We start from the raw sequence: 19,496 nt of genomic DNA, 5'->3' as shown, positions 1-19,496 counted from the left end.
CAGGAAGAAAACTGCCCACTCTTTTCGCCTTTTTGAGGGGATCGATATTTTTTAAACATAAGGCCAAAGGCCCAGCTTTAAATTAATAAAGCCACAACGGCAGAGTTACAAGGTGCTGAAAACAGCTTACAAACATCGATGACCAAACACACTAAAAATAACAAAGAACGCAACTTGATCTCGATGTCATCATCTAAAGGGGGAGGCAAAGCTTAGGAGAAGCAATGCCGTGCAGCTCACCACCGGAGAGCCCTGCCGACATCAAGTCTTGACGCAACGCAGCCTGCCTGCCATCCGCCTCCACCTCCGAAGAAGGCCCCAACCTTCTCGCCCTGGATCGTAGGGCGTCGAACCATCAGCAGGCGGAGCAGCTCACCCTAGAGCACGCATGAGCACCTGGGCAGGGTGCCAAGGACCATCGCCAGACAAGATCACCGCACGCAAAGAACAACGAGCATCGCCACCGGCTACCTCACCGCCACCCCAAAAGACTTCAGCTTCCAGATAGAGCTCGCCGAAGAAGACACGACAAACACCGCCACCAGCAGACCAAGCAACACACGTAGAACGCCCACCTCCCGTCGTCCCAAGGCGACATCTCCAAGGAGAAGAACGACGCCGGAGCGGCCGCCGCCCAATCCGTTGATCTAAGGTTTTCACCCGGGAACACGGGGAGGGTGGGGGGAAGGAGGATGTACCTCCGCATCGCCTCCAAGAAGGATGACAGCGTCCGAGACGTCGCCGACGCCGTGGCCGCCCCACCGGCCAAGGATCTCTCCCGGCCAGAGCCCTCGACCCTGCCACCCCAACAGAGCACGCGGATCCGGCGAGGACGCCAGGCTCCATGGCCTTGGGGTGGGTGCTGCGCAGCCGCCGGCCGCCGACTTCAGATCTGACCGCGCCGTGAGCTCCCTCCACCACCTCCATGCCACTCGCGCGACCATGGAGACGGTCTTCAGCACCAGCCAGCGCCCCCGCCGCCAGGGCCCGCGCCGCCCTCACCTCGCAGAGGCCGCCGCCTCCGGTGCCCAAGCCCCCACCAGAACGGACGTCGGTCGACCACGCCCTGGCCCCGGCCGCTCCGGATGAGCAGATCGGAGCAGGGTCGCCTCCCGTTCGGGCGCGCCGGCACCAGCACGCCTTGCACGGCGTTCCTCCCCCGATCGCCGCGCCAGGAGCCGAGAGCTTTAATCCCCGCCGCCCCTTTCACCGGCGTTGCGGCCTTTGACCGGCGACATCTCCGGGGACGGCGAGGAGGAGATTTGTGGTTGGGGGAGGCGGCGGGCTAGGGTTTCGTCCCCCCGGTCGCCAGGAGGAGGCGACGCGGGGGTGCGAACCGTTTTCGGGGATCGATATTGTCAGTCGTGATACTATACTTTCTATTTATCTGTCACACACTTAGCACATAGTTAGATTGTCACCGATGTTGTTATCAAACACGCAAAGCCCTAGAGATCATGAAATGTTCTTTCAGGAGGCATAAAGCACTCCAATATGACATTAAAGCCACCGTATTCTCCTCGAGCCTTTCCCACCAAAGGAAAATCCTCGATCCACTACTCAAACACGAAGTACCAAAAATATTCTCTTATTTTCTTGGTCAAAGGAAGTTCCAGAATAGACTTTTTAGACTATATATGTAGGTAATTGGTTCGATCTTGTTTCATTTTTCGCTAGGTTTCATTGGTTCCGTCGTTGAATGATAATTGGTAGGAGATCAAGGTATGGAAGAAGACTCTTGAATTTGTGGGGTAACATAAGCGAGGGATCTATTCAAATAGCAGAGGAAACTGTAGCGTACAAAATTCATTATGAACTGCATTTATCCGCAAGACAAATCTACGACGGTTAATCTGGAACGGAGGATAGTGCTGTTTATGTATATATGGAACCGTATTTTTTTCAGGACTGAAAATTATCTAGTATTTGATTTTTATAGCAGCCCTCTAAAACAAAGCTAAGTTGAAGTTCAGCATGCTAGCTTCCTCATCTGTATTTGGAGTTTTTGGACACAGAAAGGTGGAAAGGTCAGAAGTATTTTTTCCACATACGAAGCATAAAGCTCCAGGTTCCACTATCAAAGGATAAAGGAACAACAAATCCCAGAACATGCCCACCAGGAAAACAGGTTCCAAAAGAAGAAGAAGAAAAAGAAAAATAAAGAAAAGAATCGAGTTTTGCAAGTAACCATATTACAGTACCAAGCTAGCCTTAACAGAGAGCAACCAACATCCCGCAGAGCACACGGCTCAACAGCTTAAGGGAAAGGTGAGAAGTTGAGTTTTTCATGAACGAATCCACGGAAAAGAAGGAGAATAAGTACACAAGTCAGACATTAACTAGTTGCGAGATCATACATTGACGCGGTAGTGATCACCATGCTCGTGATCTCGCAGCCACTTTGGCTGTTGGGTGTGGTTGTGGACGTGGATGTGAACCTCGTGAGCAACATAATTGAGCTCTCTCTGCTTGCTGGCATCCAATTGACCAAAATCACGGCCACTTAGCAGCTTCACTTTCCATCTTCCATTTCACCTTCCCCTGAATTCGTCACACCGTTGGTCTTTGCAGCTCGAGCTCATACGTTACAGTCAGTGACCTCTTACCGGAAGATCAAGGTGACATCCATCTTCGTTGTGCTCTCGGTTCAGTGAAATTCCCATCTCTGAATCAGTTCCTGTATCCAGTCCATCTGATGATCAACCACTCAGACATTAAAGCTGCTGCAGATTGTGCAGGGTATATCGTTCAATGGGGTGCTTCAGCTCCAAGCCGGATGACGCCAGTGCCATTAGGAGGCGACCGGCGAGCATCGGCGAGGTGGCCGTGTTTGTGCCCGGGTTGCGGGTCCCCGAGCCCTTGGAGCTGCCTCCGCCACCGCTCACCGACAGCCTGCCGAGGAGGCTCACCGAGCGTCTGGCGTCGTCGAGGGGCCGGATCGCGGCCATGGCCGCTCGCGAGGCGCTGGCCGTGACCAGGCCCCGGAGACGCGCCATCACACAGCATGGTTCGCCTGATCAGCAGCTAAGTGTTTTTCTGAAACCGGTGACTGACAGTCTGAATTTTGGTGCTTGCAGGTGGCTCCACGTCAGCTGATCTTGTGCAGGCTCTGGAGGAGTACTTGCCAGTTGTTCTAGGAATGACAAAAGATGGTAATAACTCAACATTTTAAATCTCTACCGCTTGATCCATGATTGAGATACGTACTTGAATAAGTTGAGACAAATTCTGTACCCGGCATGCTGAACTCTTTACAGGGAGCCAGTTGGAAGATAAGATACAGTACTCATGGATGAACCAGGAAGATGATGCAGAGGTCTGCACTGCATCCACCCTACTATCCAATCATGTCTATACATTTTGCATTTTCTTCAGTAATCTGTCTTTGTGGTGGCAGGAAACGGCATTAACCAGTGCCTGGTACGAGGTGCTGTCAGTGCTGCACATGATGGCGATGTTGCGTTTATCGCAAGCAAATTCGCTGCTCCTTCCCAAGACATCACTCGAGGGGTACCACACCAAAGTATCTGAAGGTCCGTATTTCGACTATGTATTAACAAACTCAATTGAACCTCACTGCTGCTGTGCTGCTTCTGTGCTGCGAATATATCAGCTACAATTCTGAATGTGTGTACTTTTTAGAGAACAAGCGAGCTTCAGTGGAGATATTCCTCAAGGCGGCCGGGCACCTAGAGTGCGCCATGCAGCATGTTCTTCCCAGGATGTCGCCTGAAAAGAGGTAGTCATGAGGAGCAACGCTGTTCCATGGTTCCGGTTTTTTCTCTCAGTTATTGTTCACTACCTGACTGCCGTTTCGTGTAGGAAAGGTCTTCCTGTGGACTTGTCTGAAGGTGTCCTGAAAGCTACCTGCATGCAAGCCCTTGGTCAGGTAACGATGCTTTTGTGTTTCTTCTACTTGTTGGACTGTAAGTAGTTCGGAGAGATCACATGATTCATCATGGTGCAAGTAAGTTGGCATGCAGTTGATATGTCGGCTTCTCGGTTGGTTCATCAATCATGCTATGTGTGTGTTTGCCAGGCGATCGATGTTCAACTTGGGCTGGCGATCGACAGCCCAAAGGCCACCCTGGCAGTAAAAAGGAGGCTGGCATGTGAGATGGTCAAGTGCTGGCAGCAGGTAGGTATCATTGAGATTCATTTTACCTATTGTTCTTTTCCTTGTATTTGTACAATCAAATCATATATAAATGCCAGAGTTCTGCTTATGTATGCAATGTGCAGATATCTATACTCTTCATCCTCACATAAGAATATTTAGTTTCATTAAAAAAAATTATAGAAAAAAATCATAATATGCACAAACCTGTTGATTTCATCTGCAGGCACATGAAAGCATTGCGGACCTACCCCTGCTCGACGGCTGGGGCGAGAAGCACAGACTCTTCGTCAAGTGGAAGCACATGGAAGCAAAAGTATATATGCAGACCTTCTTTTTTCATATCTCTGATGTCTGAAACGATAATAAAATGACTGAATTTCTGATGACTTAACAAAAAAAGGTAATACTATCATGCAGGCCGCGGCGTACTACTACCATGGGCTGATCCTGGACGAGGGCAACAGCGAGAAGTCTCACCGGGAGGCCGTGGCGGCACTGCAGTCCGCGGAGGAGTTCCTGAAGGAGAGCCGAGCCGCCAGCGAGGAGTTCCATGCCGCATCCCCTGTTTCAAAGTAATCTGTAAATCCATCACCATGCTTTCATTCATGCACACATCGTGAGACAAGACCTTCTATATATGATCAGTATTAATTTATCTTGTGAGATTGATGCTAGCCATCTATCTGTATGTATGTTTTGATGTTGTTGCTGAATTTTGCTGCAGGAGCCCAGTGTTGTGGGGATCGATGAAGTACCTATACGACAAGATCCACAAGGACTCCTCCTGCAAAGTCCGCATCAACAAGGACCTCTACAGCAACATCGACAGGACGACTCATGAGACGGCGGCGCCAGAGCTGCCGGACTTCGCAGTGGCTCTCAAGCCGGAGGACTATCGGCTTCCTCGCACAGACGCTGCTTCTGTAAATGACTAGCTATGGGCATGCATGTATGCAAGTCTTTTATTCGCTAGATATAGTAATTAATCGGACATGTACCTTGGATGGATGGATGGATGATTAATTTGTGAATCAAATCGAATGGTGACCTGAAACATACATTCATACACTCTATTTGGAACCATACACTCTGAAAAGTCCAATCACAGAACGGAATAACGTTCTAGCTCGAAATTCAACTGGTTGGCCAGGATTAATTCGACATTATGCAATTGCAAGATAGCTGTCGACAATATGCAGGATATCCCCAATATGCAGTAGCAGCAAATTCATGGCCCACTTCAAGCATCGCCAAAACTTGCCGTTGCTAAACAACAGATTGTTTCTGCAACATCATGCCCCGCGACCATAAGAATCTATCTGAAGCAACAGCGATTGCCGTATCCTCCTTCGATCAGGTTTGTGAGTAATCGGGTACAGGCACAAAAGGAATGCAAGTGGGGCGGCTTACTTCTCGGCGCCGGTGGCGGAGGGTAGAGGAATGAACGAGCCTTCGGGTTTGGCAGGAGGTTGGCGATGTCGAAGCCATGAGCCATGAGGAAGAGGAGGCGCCTGAGCAATGAGGAAGAGGAGGTTGTCGGCGTCGGAGTGGTAGTCCCCACCACCCACTCCGTCCATCTCCTCCCGGTCGCCTCTCTCTCTCTCTCTCTCGTTCGGCGTGTGATTCACCGGACACGTGGTAGAAGAACCGGAGATACATCTTGCACGGCGACCTGGGACAGCAGGATGGGCGCGGCGTCGCGCCGAGCCGCCGCCGGCGACCGACCTCGGTGTCCAGGCGGTGAAGCTGATTGGGCCGCTTTGGACGAACCATCTATCACACAGTAGGCCTGCAGGTACCTCACAGCCCAATTAAAGAAACAATAAGCAGCCCATCTAGTGTCACAGCTAAGTATTTCTTTTCTTCTAGTACCAATTTTCTGCCGGAAATAAAATCACCAGATAAAAAAAGGATTGTAGGTGGGAGGTATGGATCCCCTGCCTCTTATAAGATGCATCTACGAGACCTTCTCCACCGACAGCCTCAATAGCCTCAATAGCGCTTCCAGTATTTTAATTGTAGTGTTGGTCACATTTTGGACAAACATAGACGAGCCCAATAATGTGAAGGCACAATTTGGAGCAAAATACAAGCGTCAGTGACTCCGTGCTGGCCCCAACGCTCATGGAACTGGATGGGCGTGCCGGATCCTCATGTCACGTAGTATTTTGAGTGTGGGGCCATCCTGTTAGCGGCATAGTGGCGGTTCGTGCTTTCACGAGACACCTTGGATACATTCGGAAGTGGTTTGGCGACTTAAATGGATGTGTCGGTTCCCCACGCGAAGATGCCTAAGAAAACACTGCTGTAATTGCACGCACCGGCCCTATCATTCATTTATAGCACCCTCGCCGTACTCGCCTCCACACCTCCGCCGCACTCACTGCAATGCATGTGTGTGCTCACCACCACATACTCCAATTTGAGACACAACGGATGCACGCCATTTGCATCAACATAGTCATTTGCATCAATGATCGCCACCATTTCCAACAAAATATATTAATAGTTTCAACATTGGGAAATCACCATGAAATTAATTGGGAGCGGATTTTAGAATCATTTGCAACAATAATCATGAACGCTTGCACCAATAAAAATTAATAAATCCAACATTAGAAATTTCACATTATAGAACCTTTGCAACTTACATCCAAAATCATCTATAACTAGAAGCAAGGTGAAGTTCCTGTGAGCTCCATCGAAGGTTCAATGTATCTAGTTTGTCTTCCCCTCTTGGTGCATCTATGATGGCGCTTTACAACATCAGCGCCGGCCTCCTTGAAGCACGAGTGGTTGCCCCTTGCAGTGCCCAGTCTGTTGGCCTCGCAACATCAAGGTAAGAGAATGTACCATCATTGCAGACACCTTCAAAGTGTTAGTGCCATTGTCTTGAAGCAATGATGGTGCCCCCTTGCAACTACTTGCGCCCCCACTATCAGCGATCCAACATGCGTCCTCCACTTGTGGTTGTGATAGGAGAAAGAAACCTCGAGGATATTGGAAGGGGAACAACGCATGACTAGGGCAGCGGGGATGGTCGTGGCGGATGGCAGGGCTCGTGGTGGGCTTCTGAGATTTAAATGGTGATGCAGCGTTCCGTTGGGAGGCAATGGTGAACGAGGAGGAAGGGGAAGAGCATGAGGTGGTGTAAACTATCTCTCTACCTTTTTCGATAGTGGGGAGGCAATGGTGAACGAGGAGGAAGGGGACTGGAAGGGTTTTAATAAGGCGGTCTTGCTCTGCGTAATAGAAGTTGTTCAAAAAAAATCTCTCTACCTTTTTCGAAATAACTAAAATTTTGATACCAGATAAGGTTGTTTCGCTTTTACGGTGCGCCTACTATGACCTATTTATGGCGGTACTGGTGAGAATGTGACTCTTCATAGGATGGTAGTGGCAGCATTCCCTCTAATGACAATGGCATACTCTAGTGAGGAGATCTTCGGTCGGCAAGACCAAAATTTCAATAACACCAACAACTACCTTGAATTTCAAGGCAACCCTTGTAACCTAGACGTCATTGTGGCCTGGCATCGGCAAACTCCTGGACCGTATCGACAACAAGGGCATATCCCTTGTGAATCATGTGGTGTTGGATGGTTGGACCAATCTAGATGCTCAACGACAAGGCGGTGGGCAGCCTCTACTCAGAGGCAGTAAGCACCAATGAAGATACAAGAACGCCAAAACTTGTGCAATAAAGTGATTTTTAAGATTTTGAAACATCAATGAATGTCATTGTTGTATTAGAAAATATTCAATTGAAATATCTATACCACATTACAGTTTTTGCACCAGAAGCAAAATTCTCTACATTATATATGACATATCATCCTTTTTTTTTGCGAGGGACATATTGTTCTTTGAAGCTTGTATATTTTGGTCATAGCAAACCAGTTGGGCACTATACATGCAGATAACTTAATTGATGTTGCACTAAACATTGCTGCGAAAACTAAAAGGTTCACCTCTAGCAGACAATGCAGTTGGTCGATTTGTAGCAATAAAAACGCAACCATCTTCCTAAATAACATTGGCTGTCTTTCAATCATAGTACGTCAAATATCTTGTCAGTTCAGTTTGTAATATTTCAATTGGTGGCTCCCAGCTCTTTCCCATGGGAGAAGTCAGAAGTGCCATCAAGCCTTTCCCTGATTAAATCAGGAAGCCTTCCCAAGATGATCCATGTCTGGTTCAGAGACATTCAGCGATGTTTGCTATACACCTTTTCCATTGTACGAAATGGCTTTATAGTCTGAAATTTGTGATGCAGAACACAGCAACTTCAGTAAACCCTGAAGATGCAGGACGGAAGAGGCCTGACGTGTGTATACGGAAGAAAACTCCCTCTGGATGATAACAAAAGTTATCAGCGCAGAACAGGATAAGCAATTTCCGAAAAAATAAATTTTGCTACTCGTTATATTTATTTTTTTACAAGTTTTGGTACATCCAAAGTTGCCATCAAGTCAACAAGATTATAGAACAGTATCATGATATCCTGCATACTTATGCTTGGTTTTAAATCAGATCTGCAAATATTTGGTGGAATAGGACATCTTAAACATTGTAAACAAAGGATTCTTTCCAGAATCGATCCAGAAACCTTTTTGTCTGAGGAATTCGTGCCCGTGGTATGGATGACAAATAAAGATGAAATTATGTGATAAATGTAAACGGGGGTATAGTAACAGGAAGCTCCTGGTATGGGAGCAGCCAGTGTCGCAAAAACCCGTTCCCTGCTCGCTGTCTGCCAATCCAACGAGAAACAAGGCCAGTAAAATAGACCAAGCATCAGATACCTCATGGCATATCAATCTAAACATTAAAGAATGGAGCATAAACATATTGCAATCTCTCAGCCGAAAGATGGTGATTGTTGTTGAGATAATCACAGAGGAACTCAGCACAATTAAACGACTTCATCACCGATTGCAACCAACGAATAAAAAAGCGAATCCAGCAAACAGAGAGGGGAGGAAACGAAGGGGGTGGGGGAGATCAGATGGTAGTGCATGTTGTTTCTCATCATCTGGAGATGCAGAGATTTGGTTATGGATAGGTTTTTCCTCATTTCAACCCCACAGAAATAACAACTAGACAAGAAAACAACAATGGAAAATAGTAGAAAAATGGAGAGGAAGAATCCCTGTTCTTCTTTCGGAGAGACGGCTTCGGATGTGGAACGGTGGATTGTTCGATTTATATAGGCGGCGTCTAGGGTTGTACTGTATTACACATTGCACGGGCACCTCGCCAGACAGGTGACGGGCTTGGTGGGCCGGGCTTGGACCGCACTGTTCCGACTCACGAACGATGTGCAACCAGGGACAGGGTAATATCGTCATCTAAAAAAACCAGGGTAAGCTCAAAAAAAAAAAACAGGGTAATATCTTGGACAACTACCACGCCATATTGGTTCGAAGTTAGAAAAAAATTGTGTGCAAAAAGGGTGTTCGTAGTGGCCATGGCACGTGATGACGCGATGAGGATGAGTGGGATACTACCAACAAATAAGTAGTTTAACTTGGACACTTGTAAGGAGTGTTAAAACCAACTTGATAAGATTTTTGCTACTTATCTATCGACTGATTACTTTCGTTGTCAGTCTAATTTGTCACCCTCCGCTCGCACGCAACGATGTGTGCTATCGATACGTCAATGCACGCGAGTTGTCCCGGTTTTTATTTGTGTTCCTCATCTCCTTGTCCCAGGGTTGTTTGGACTGGGTTTTTTCATGTCGATGTCTATTTCGATTTCCTGTCACATATTATCCTGTTGGGCGGAGAGAAAGAGAGGACAAGAGAGGGGTGGTGGATGGAGGTCGGGAAGAGGGGTTAGTGGTGAGTATCTGAGCTCTGACGAGAAGGAGCTCTTCGTCGCGGTGGGATGAGGATGGCGCGGGATGGGGCGTTTTGTTGTTGAGCTCGTGGAGGCGGAGGCACGTGGAGGGGAAGTATGAGTCACCATCTGTAGCCCTAGGTGTCGGCAAACGCACCACCTCGGCCCCGCCCCGCCCCGCTAGACCACCACCGGCCGCATCTGCAGACCCAGGGAGCCAGCAGCGACATGGTTAAATGGTGAACGACGAGCTGGTTAGTTGATTGTTGGATGATGAAAGCAGTGCCCGTGTGTTTGTATTCTTGTGTATGTGTTGTATCCCTGTCATAGTGTATTTTTCATTGATACATCTCTATTCGCAGTGATGAATGGAGAGTGAGTAAGAGATTTTTGTTGCTGGTTTTTGTAGATGACATCTCAATCTAGGATGAGATGCACCAGTATGTAGATGAGATGCTAGGCTCGATGTGACGAAGGTGGGATTTGTCGGATAGGAGCTATCTTTGTCAGCGATGACATCTCAATCTAGGGATGAGTTGCACCAATATGTAGATGAGGTGCTAGGCGTCGCCCTCTAGGCAAAAATATTCCCGAGCGGAGTCTCCATGGGGTGCGGTAGATAGGGTGCCCCTGAAGGACGACACCCGGCACCACCGCTGATGGGTGACCCTTTACCCGCTTCCCTAGCTTGTGGGGGGATAGCGAAATCTAGGGTTCGGCGAGCCCCGGAGCGGGTAGCCTTCCCGCTCTGAGGTGGCAACAATTCGTCCGAATCGGTGGAGTCGATACATGCTTGTGGTTGACCAAGAGGCCCGATGAAACATGACTTGCTTGCGCCCCTACCTAGCGCGCCAGATATCGTGTCGTAGATTACGACACAGGGGAATGGAGCTCCCCTTTTTGGTTCAACGGGGGCGCAGAGCACGACAAGCTTGATCTGTGAGCGAGACAAAGAACACGAGCACAAAGAGATTGATGAGCGTAGATTGCACACCGTTGGGGAACCCCAAGAGGAAGGTATGATGAGCACAATAGCAAGTTTTCCCTCAGTAAGAAACCAAGATTTAATCGACTAGTAGGAGAAATGAGTGACTTCTAAAGGTGTTGCTAGCTGACTTGTGGCAGGACACACTATCGGTGTCAGCAGCAACGTGGAACATGCACACAACACAACCAAAATACTTTGCCCCAACTTACAGTGAGGTTGTCAATCTCACCGATTTTGCTGGAAACAAATAATTAACCGTATAGTGTGGAAAGAGATGTTTGTTTGCAGTGGAATTAAAGAGAATAGTGCTTGCAGTAAGTAAACAGAACATGATGATTTTATCAGTGTAAAATAAACGATCGGGATCCATAGTTCACTAGAGGTGTCTCTCCATAACGATAAATAACATGCTGGACGAACGAATTACAGTTGTGCAATTGACAGAATAAAGACCATACATGACAAGATAATTACCATGAGATTCATTTGGGCATTACAACATAATACATAGACCATAATCCAACTGCGTCTATGACTAATAATCCACCTTCCGGTTATCATCCGAACCCCTTTCAGTATTAAGTTGCAAGCAACAGATTATCGTATTAAGCAATATGTGTAAAGTAAACAATAGAATTATCCTTAGACAAAGAATTATTGTTTTCTCCCTAGTAGCAACAGCACATCTACAATCTTAGAAGTTATTGTCACTCTTCCAGATTACTAGAGGCATGAACCCACTATCGAGCATAAATACTCCCTCTTGGAGTTACAAGCAAATACTTGGCCAAAGCATAAATACGAGATGCTCCTTATAGGTTCTACTTCTACATAAGGCGGATTAACAACTATTTGCCAATTTTGACTCGGCAAAGGATTCATCGGTGAAGCCAATGGTCCTAGACCGAGATTTCCCGCGTTAGCACCCTGATCATTAGTTGTGTTTTTACCAGAATTAACATACTCGATTGCAGCCTTATAGACTTGTTGATTAGAATCATTAATATGCAAATCCATAACGGCTAACTGATTGGAATAAAACATGCTAGTACTTATAGATGTGTGATGCATGTAAAATGCATACATGAACTTTGCACTTTATTGCAGCATATTACTACATATTTGCATCTTATATAATGTTATTCTCATGTTTTATGATGTTTTAGAAGATTATATAAACAATCTTCCCTCCTACGGTTCTAATTATATCTGGTAGAAAACGCCACTTTTTAGTGTTTTTGACATTACACGAGCTACGTGACTCCAAAAAGGGCAAGGTCAGGGGCCATGCTTAGGAATTTTCGAGACGAACAAAATGAGCTAAAGTGGGCCACTAGGAGGTTAACAGGCTGGGAAAAAGAGGGGGTGGCGCACTCTACGCACGCTTCTATTCTTGTAGACAGTGTTGGGCCTCCAAGTGTAGATGTTTGTAGAATAGCAACAAGTTTCCCTTAAGTGGATCACCCAAAGTTTATCGAACTTAGGGAGATAGAGGTCAAAGATATCCCTCTCAAGCAACCCTGCAATTATGATACAAGAAGTCTTTTGTGTCCCCAACACACCCAATACACTTGTCAGGTGTATAGGTGCACTAGTTCGATGAAGAGATAGTGAAATGCAAGTAATATGGATGATTATGAGTGGTAATTGCAATCTGAAATAAAAAATAGCAGCAAGCAAACATGTAGCAGAACTGGTTGTAAACGGTGTTTCAATATTTGGAAACAAGGCCTAGGGATCATACTTTCACTAGTGGACACTCTCAACAATGATACTATAGTTTAATACATATATATTATCACTTCACTACGCTACTCTTAACCACTCTCCGGTTTGATAATAAACACAAATTCACTGCGTAGGGATGCATAAGCACTCCTTAAAGTTCGCATTCCCAATCTATGGACGCCACACACTATCACCTTGAGCATACAAAGATGGTACTAACTAGACACCACAATTCATAAGTATTTATGTAAATTAAGCTTAAAAAACAAATACGGTGTGCACACTGTCACCTTTACACCGTTGGACAAGGTGTCCCCGGAGATCACATAATAAAACTACTTGAGTAGCACAATAGTTGAAGAATAACATCTACTTATTCAATTAGATTACAAAGCTCATGATCACATAACGATCATACATGGAGAGATAGATAGACCACATAACTACCGGTAAAGCCCTCAGCCTCGGGGGAGAACTACTCACTCCTCATCGTGGGATTCAGCAAAGGCGATGAAGATGGCAGTGGAGTCGATGGAGATGGCTCCGGGGGAAATTCCCCGTCCCGATAGGGTGCCGGAACAGAGACTTCTGTCCCCCGAAACTTGTCTACGACGACGGTGGAGCTACGGAACTTTTCGTGGATGGAGGCTTATTGATTTAGGGTTCACGCGTCGGGAGGCTTCTTATAGGCGGAAGGGCGAGGTCGGTGGAGGCTAGGTGGCCCCAGACCACCCCTAGGCGCGGCTAGGGCCTCGGTCGCGCCTAGGCCTGGTCTGGCCGCCTCCAGGCCCTCATTCGTCTGCCCTGTGGTCTCCATCTTTGTTTCAACAAAATAGGAACTTCAGCTTTTGTTTCGTCCAATTCCGAGAATATTTCTTGTACAACTTTGTGAAAAACAAAACAGCAGAAAACAGGGAACTGACACTGTGGCGTCTTGTCAATACATTAGTTCCGAAAATGTATAAAAGTGCAATGAAGTGTAAAAAAACATATAGCAATTGGTGTAAAACAAGCATGGAGCATCAAAAATTATAGATACGTTTGCAACGTATCACGCACCCTCCCCTTTGGGCGCGCCACTTGGCCTCTGTCGGCCCTCGAACGTCCGTTTCGCCTCATCTTTTCGAGAACCGACTTGTTTTTTCCTAAAAACAACTATATATACGACCCTGGTGGGTTTCGTCGAGGCTACGTCGATGTAGATCAAAAACACAGAAACAGAGAGTCAGCAGGCCACCGTCGGCGCAGATCGGAGGGTGGAAACGCTGTCGGAATCACCTTCGGTGGTGAAATAGGCATCCCCAATGGGCCTGCCGAAGATGGTACCCAGGGCTTACTGAAGGCCCATAACCCGAAGAATACGAATCCCAGAATCCTATTAAAGCATTGACTATGGCAAGAAGAGATAGATTAGGAATAAAGAAATTTGTAACTTTACGGGTCGAACTCAAAGAGTCTCCCGGAATTTATAACTTGTGTAATAGGAAACCCTCGGCTCCGCCTCTTATATAAGGGGGAGTCGAGGGACGAAGAAAGGATCGATGTCATTGTCAACATAACCCTACTTTTCCGGCTGAAACCCTCGAGAACTACTTGCCCTATACTTCCATGAAAACCCTAGTCTACAACTTGTAGGCATTGACAAGTTAATACCTTGTCAATTAGATACTTGGTGTCAGCAAGAGGAATCGAGGCTAACCCGGAAAAAATTTAGGCCATCATAACGATGAGGAAGCCAACAAAGCTCAAAGAGATACAACAGCTGACAGGGCGTGTCACAGCTCTCAGCAGATTCGTCGCCAGGCTAGGAGAAAAAGCTCTACCCTTTTATGCGCTCATCAAACAAGGATAAAAGTTCGAGTGGAACGAAGAAGCATATAGGGCTTTTGAGCACCTCAAGCGTACAATCTCGACACCACCAATACTGGTGGCGCTCAAGGAAAAAGAACCTCTCCTGTTATATATCGTGGCCACACCTCAGGTGGTCAGCACGGTACTTGTGGTAGAAAGAGAAGAAGAAGGGAAACTTCATGGAGTCCAGAGGCTGGTATATTTCATCAGTGAAGTTTTATCGCCTTCAAAACAGTGGTACCCGCAGTATCAGAAGTTAGTGTATGGGGTGTTTACAATCGCAAGAAAATTGCGACACTATTTTTCGGCACATCCGACAATAGTGGTCAATGAGGTGCCTTTATCAAACATCTTGAACAATCCAGAAGCTACATGTCGTGTCTCCCTTTGGGGAATTGAGCTTTCCCCTCGGGACATCACATACGAAAAACGGAAAGCAATAAAGTCTCAAATCCTGCCAGATTTCGTCACAGAGTGGATGGAGCTGCAAAATACATGACCCCTAGATTTGTCGAGGACTTGGACCACGAACTTCGACGGGCCCAAGAGAGTAGAAGGAGCTGGAGCAGGAGTGATATTAGTGTCACCCCAAGGAAATAAGATGAAATACGTACTGCGGATGACGTTCCCCAACGCATCCAATAATGAGGCGGAGTATGAGGCGCTCATACACGGGATGAAGATGACGAAAGCGTGTGGAGTAACTCGACTGAAAATCTTTGGCGACTCCCAATTGGTGGCTCAACAGGTGATGAACCAATGCGATGTAGTCAATGATAGCATGATAGCATACAAGGAGGTATACAATGAACTCGAGAAACTCTTTGATGGATGTGAAGTGAATCACATCAGCAAACTCAGCAATGATGAATCCGATGTTTTGGCAAATATCGGGTCACAATGTTTAGCAATACCACCTGGCGTATTCTGGGAAGACATAAGTGAAAGATCAACTAAGGCGAAGAAAGCACCAAAAAAGCCAAAGAAGAAAGAGAATTCTGAGAAGGACTCGGGGGCTCCGGCAGATTTAGAGGCAAACACATCGGAGGAAGAAGAATACACGAGGTTTTGATGGTGCAAGTTCCTTGGATGCAAGTTTACGTAGCATATATCCTAAGGAAAGAGATGCCCGAAGATTCGGTAGAAGCAAGGCGAGTTATTCGACGATCTAAAGCATTTACCGTGGTCAAGGGAGAGTTGTACAAGCGAAGTATATCAGGAGTATTGCAGTGATGCGTTACACCCGAAGAAGGAAGAGTCATATTGAAGGATGTGCACGAGGGAATATGCGGGCACCACGCAAGCAGCCGAGCAATAGCAGCCAAGGTTTTCAGGGCAGGGTTTTATTGGCTAACCACAGTATAAGATGCAAAAGAGATAGTTCGCACTTGCGATGTGTGCCAAAGATTTGCGGCAAAACCTCATTCTCCAGCAGCAGAGCTGATGCCAATACCTTTGTCGTGGCCTTTCGCACAATGGGGTCTCGACATGGTAGGGAAATTACATAAAGCTTGGCCATGAGGATATGTGTATATGCTCGTGGCTGTCGACAAGTTTACTAAATGGATTGAGGCAGTACCAGTAACTTCGGCAGATGCAGCATCGGTGGTAAGCTTCATCAAGGGCATATCTATTTGGTGTCCCTCACAACATTGTCACGGACAATGGCAACAATTTCACTTCCAAGGAATTCACGGCATATTGCACAGAGGTAGGCATCAAACCACACTTTGCATCAGTTGCGCACCCGCAAACCAATGATCAAGTCCAGAAAGCAAACGACATCATTTGCAATGGTATCAAGAAACGACTGCTAACACCTCTAGAGAAAGCTCGACATACTTGGCCAGAAGATTTGCCTAGCATGTTATGGAGCATACGGACAACACCTAATACAACAACATATGAAACTTCGTTCTTCCTGGTCCATGGAGCTCAGGCGGTGCTCCCGATAGAAATAGAACACAATTCTCTGAGAGTGGCGGAATATGATGAATAAAATTCGAGAAAGGCACTAGAGGATGATGTCGATGCACTCGACGAAGCTAGAGATGAGGTGCTGTCAAGAGTTGCCAAGTACCAGCAGGACCTGAAAAACTACCATAGTCGATGTTTGCTTCCAAGGTCTTTCCAAGTTGGTGACCTAGTTCTTTGGCTTACCCAAGATAGCCATGAAAAAATCGAGTCACCGTGGGTAGGACCGTACATCGTCACGGAGGTGATCGTAGGAGGAGCGTACAGAATAAAGGACAAGAAGACAGGGGTTGCAGAGCCAAATCCATGGAACGTGGCGTAGCTTCGGCATTTTTATGCTTAGAAGTCAGAATAGAGATGCATGTAAACATACAATGTAGTGAAAGGCTCGCGAGTTTTCAGACGCACTCTTTTCCTTTCAGGACACCGATTGGGGCTGAAAGGTTTTTAATGAGGCGGGCTCGTGGTGCTGCAATATAGTAAAAATATTGATGATATGTATTTTCTTCGTCAGGCTCGAGGGCTTGCAACTCGCAGATTCATCAAAATAGACTCAATCTTTACAATATATAACACACAAATTATTTGCCTTGGTTACAACACCTCGCAAGCAGTAAATATACATATGCCTATCAAAACACTCGGGGGGCTACAGGAGGAAAAATAAGTATACATAGTTCTCGCAATATACATAGCTCACGCAATATATAAGATATTTCTTTATTACAGGAAAAACTCGACAGAAGGAAAAAACCTTCAATCATCTCCTATCAGGTCATCTATGTTCACCCTGTCACCTTCCGCAGGAGCACCCATGGAATCAGCATAGTAGCATTCAGTGAAGAAATTTGCGTCCATCCGAGGAAGGTCTTCAATCAGTTTTTCACCTACAGGCGTTACCGCTTCATTGATCTTGTCGACGTTCCTTCTCCTTTTTCTTAATCGAGAGTGGCAAAGATCAACAACGTTGGACACGTCTAACTTCGGATAGAAGATTTGCAACATAATTAAGGAGAACCTGGCACCAGCCATTAATTGGGCCTTCACAAATCCATGGACTCGATGAACGCTCTTGAATTTGTCCATCAATTCAGGAAGGGTTTTGGGTTAAAGATTCCGAGGAAACATGCGCTATAAACCATGGCTAGAGTAGTTGTGCAGAACTCTAGATACTCCCGAACCTGAGCAGCACGATCGTGGAATCGTACAATTTGTCGGGTCTGTCCGGAGTGGACCAAAAGCTGGCGTTGTTTTGCTGAGCAAGTCGAATAAGAACCTAGGATCTTGCATCAAAACGCTGATCCTCGGCAGTAGCATCCAAGAAGGAGCCTAACCATATCAGGAAATACAATGAAGATTGCAAAATCATACACGGATACATAAAAGGAGAACACAAAGGGCGAAACTTACCCGCCATATCTAGACTTGCGTCAGTCAGTAGTTCAAGCATATAATTTTCTCGAGAGGTTGCCTGTAGGGCCTCGGCAACCGCAGTTTCTTTCAACTCTAAGGCTTCTTGAGCCTGCTGCAGAGCTATCTTCTCCCGCTCGGATGATTTGTGGGATTTATCCATGGCAATAATGGATTGTATCTTCATGGCTTGGAGTTGCTGTCGAAGTTCAGCTAATTCTAGTTGATTTGAGTTAAGACATGAAGAATTGTCCAAGGAAACGTTGTCAGATATCCGTTTAGAGCGAGACGTAGCAGGGGAAGCAGCTGATGGTCCAGCAGTCTTAGAGTAATTATCAAACACCAACTGGAAGAAAGAAAAGGTCGACATCAATTACTAAACAAGGATTCCTTTCTTTTTCATTCATAAGTCGAAATATTTACATAAGTGGGGATCCATTACAAAAGGTCGACTCCTAGTGAGTCGACAAAGGTAGTCGCACATTATAAGGACATCGACAATTACCAAAAGAGAGAAAAGAACGGAGGGGAAAGTTGGTCTACTTGACCTCCGGCTTGGCGGTACTAGAGGAAGCAGCTGGTTTGTAGCCCACGAAGGAGATAATTTTCTTCGAGTGCGGCTTGGCAGCCTTCACCAAGGACTTCTAGTTCTCCTTGTTTATTCCCTTCATTTCACCAGCTTTCGCCTAGTCGACATTTTGGTGACTTTCGGCAACCAAGGCTATGGTTCCTTCGACTCCAACCTTTAAGTTTTCCTGCCGAAAAGCCAATCCAAGATCCTCCTGGGGAAGGAAGTGCCTGGCAAGCTCAGAGAAAGTACTTGGTTGTGTTTGCTTAGGGAAGAAGTAAGGGAAGAGGCGCGTGAACGGGGCCCGCGCATCGGCAATGCTGCTGCGCGCCAGATCCCCATGAAGCTCGAGGATTGAGAGGGAGTCGAGAAGATGATCCTCCTCAGCTTCGTGAAGGGTAAAATCTTCGCCCATTTTTCCTGCTGGAGCAAAATTCGAGTTCATCAAAATATGCAGAGAGTCAATCTTAGAAGAAGCTTAGAAAGTAAGATCAAGGAACTTATTAACAAAGCGCCGGTTCTGAGATTCTAAGCGACCTATGGTGGCCTCTTCACGCGCAATCTGTTGGGTCTTCTTCTCGCTTAAAGTATTCTTAGCATGATGGAGCCTCTTGCGAAGATCTCCAATAGATGCAGCGTCTTGCTCAGCTTTCTCTCGAACCTTTTCGCTTTGCTCAAGCTTAATAGCAAGATCATCAGGGTGTTTGTTGGCTTTGCCGAGAGCCTCTGAAGGAAAGAGATGATGAAGTCAAAATACAACACAGTTTAGCCGAGGAAAAACAAAAATATCTTATCCGCAGAAAGCAAGGTTTACCTTTCAAACCTTCGACAGTATCACGATACCCAATAAATTGGGTACCAAGATTGATGAAATGTTTCATCAGAGGCTACAAAAGTAAAGTCGAGACACAGGTCCAGAAGGGAAAACTCGACAAATGGTACAAAAAATGATACTGACAAAATAAAAATAGCTGCAGGAGTACTTACGTCATCCAAGGGAGGAGTCATCGAAC

The 19,496-nt window shown here is 46.4% G+C and overlaps 1 protein-coding gene, 1 long non-coding RNA gene and 3 other non-coding genes across 7 annotated transcripts; 1 reads left to right on the top strand and 4 right to left on the bottom strand.

Annotated features, from left to right (window-relative positions):
• Positions 1-2,055: 2,055 nt before the first annotated feature.
• LOC127293711 (uncharacterized) lies at positions 2,056-4,445 on the bottom strand. Of its 2 annotated transcripts, none has more exons than XR_007846059.2 (3): positions 4,325-4,445; positions 3,949-4,087; positions 2,056-3,867 (listed from the first exon to the last, which is right to left on the bottom strand). It is a non-coding gene; the product is annotated as an uncharacterized lncRNA (long non-coding RNA). The 2 variants fall into 2 exon arrangements; XR_011742764.1 differs by lacking the exon at positions 4,325-4,445 and adding an exon at positions 4,165-4,277.
• On the top strand, positions 2,752-5,253 carry LOC127293710 (uncharacterized). 2 transcript variants are annotated; one of them, XM_051323351.1, is made up of 10 exons: positions 2,752-3,007; positions 3,078-3,152; positions 3,258-3,316; positions 3,398-3,533; positions 3,643-3,739; positions 3,823-3,889; positions 4,040-4,138; positions 4,344-4,433; positions 4,538-4,692; positions 4,845-5,253. In XM_051323351.1, the coding sequence occupies exons 1-10, from the start codon at positions 2,752-2,754 to the stop codon at positions 5,053-5,055; spliced, it is 1,245 nt and encodes a 414-aa protein (XP_051179311.1). In that variant the 3' UTR covers positions 5,056-5,253. The 2 variants fall into 2 exon arrangements, with proteins under 2 accessions (XP_051179311.1, XP_051179310.1); XM_051323350.1 differs by having other exon boundaries at positions 3,258-3,533.
• A 3,538-nt stretch (positions 5,254-8,791) lies between these two features.
• LOC127297779 (small nucleolar RNA F1/F2/snoR5a) lies at positions 8,792-8,937 on the bottom strand. The gene has a single exon (XR_007849468.1). It is a non-coding gene; the product is annotated as a small nucleolar RNA F1/F2/snoR5a (small nucleolar RNA).
• A 35-nt stretch (positions 8,938-8,972) lies between these two features.
• On the bottom strand, positions 8,973-9,060 carry LOC127297704 (small nucleolar RNA Z196/R39/R59 family). The gene has a single exon (XR_007849395.1). It is a non-coding gene; the product is annotated as a small nucleolar RNA Z196/R39/R59 family (small nucleolar RNA).
• A 58-nt stretch (positions 9,061-9,118) lies between these two features.
• Positions 9,119-9,204, bottom strand: LOC127297700 (small nucleolar RNA Z195/SNORD33/SNORD32 family). Its single transcript, XR_011744482.1, has one exon. It is a non-coding gene; the product is annotated as a small nucleolar RNA Z195/SNORD33/SNORD32 family (small nucleolar RNA).
• Between the last annotated feature and the right edge of the window lie 10,292 nt (positions 9,205-19,496).

Source organism: Lolium perenne, chromosome 4, assembly GCF_019359855.2.
Source record: "Lolium perenne isolate Kyuss_39 chromosome 4, Kyuss_2.0, whole genome shotgun sequence".
NCBI lineage: Eukaryota > Viridiplantae > Streptophyta > Magnoliopsida > Poales > Poaceae > Lolium > Lolium perenne.
Note: the sequence above shows the minus strand (reverse complement) of the source record. Positions and strands in the feature narration are given on the sequence as shown.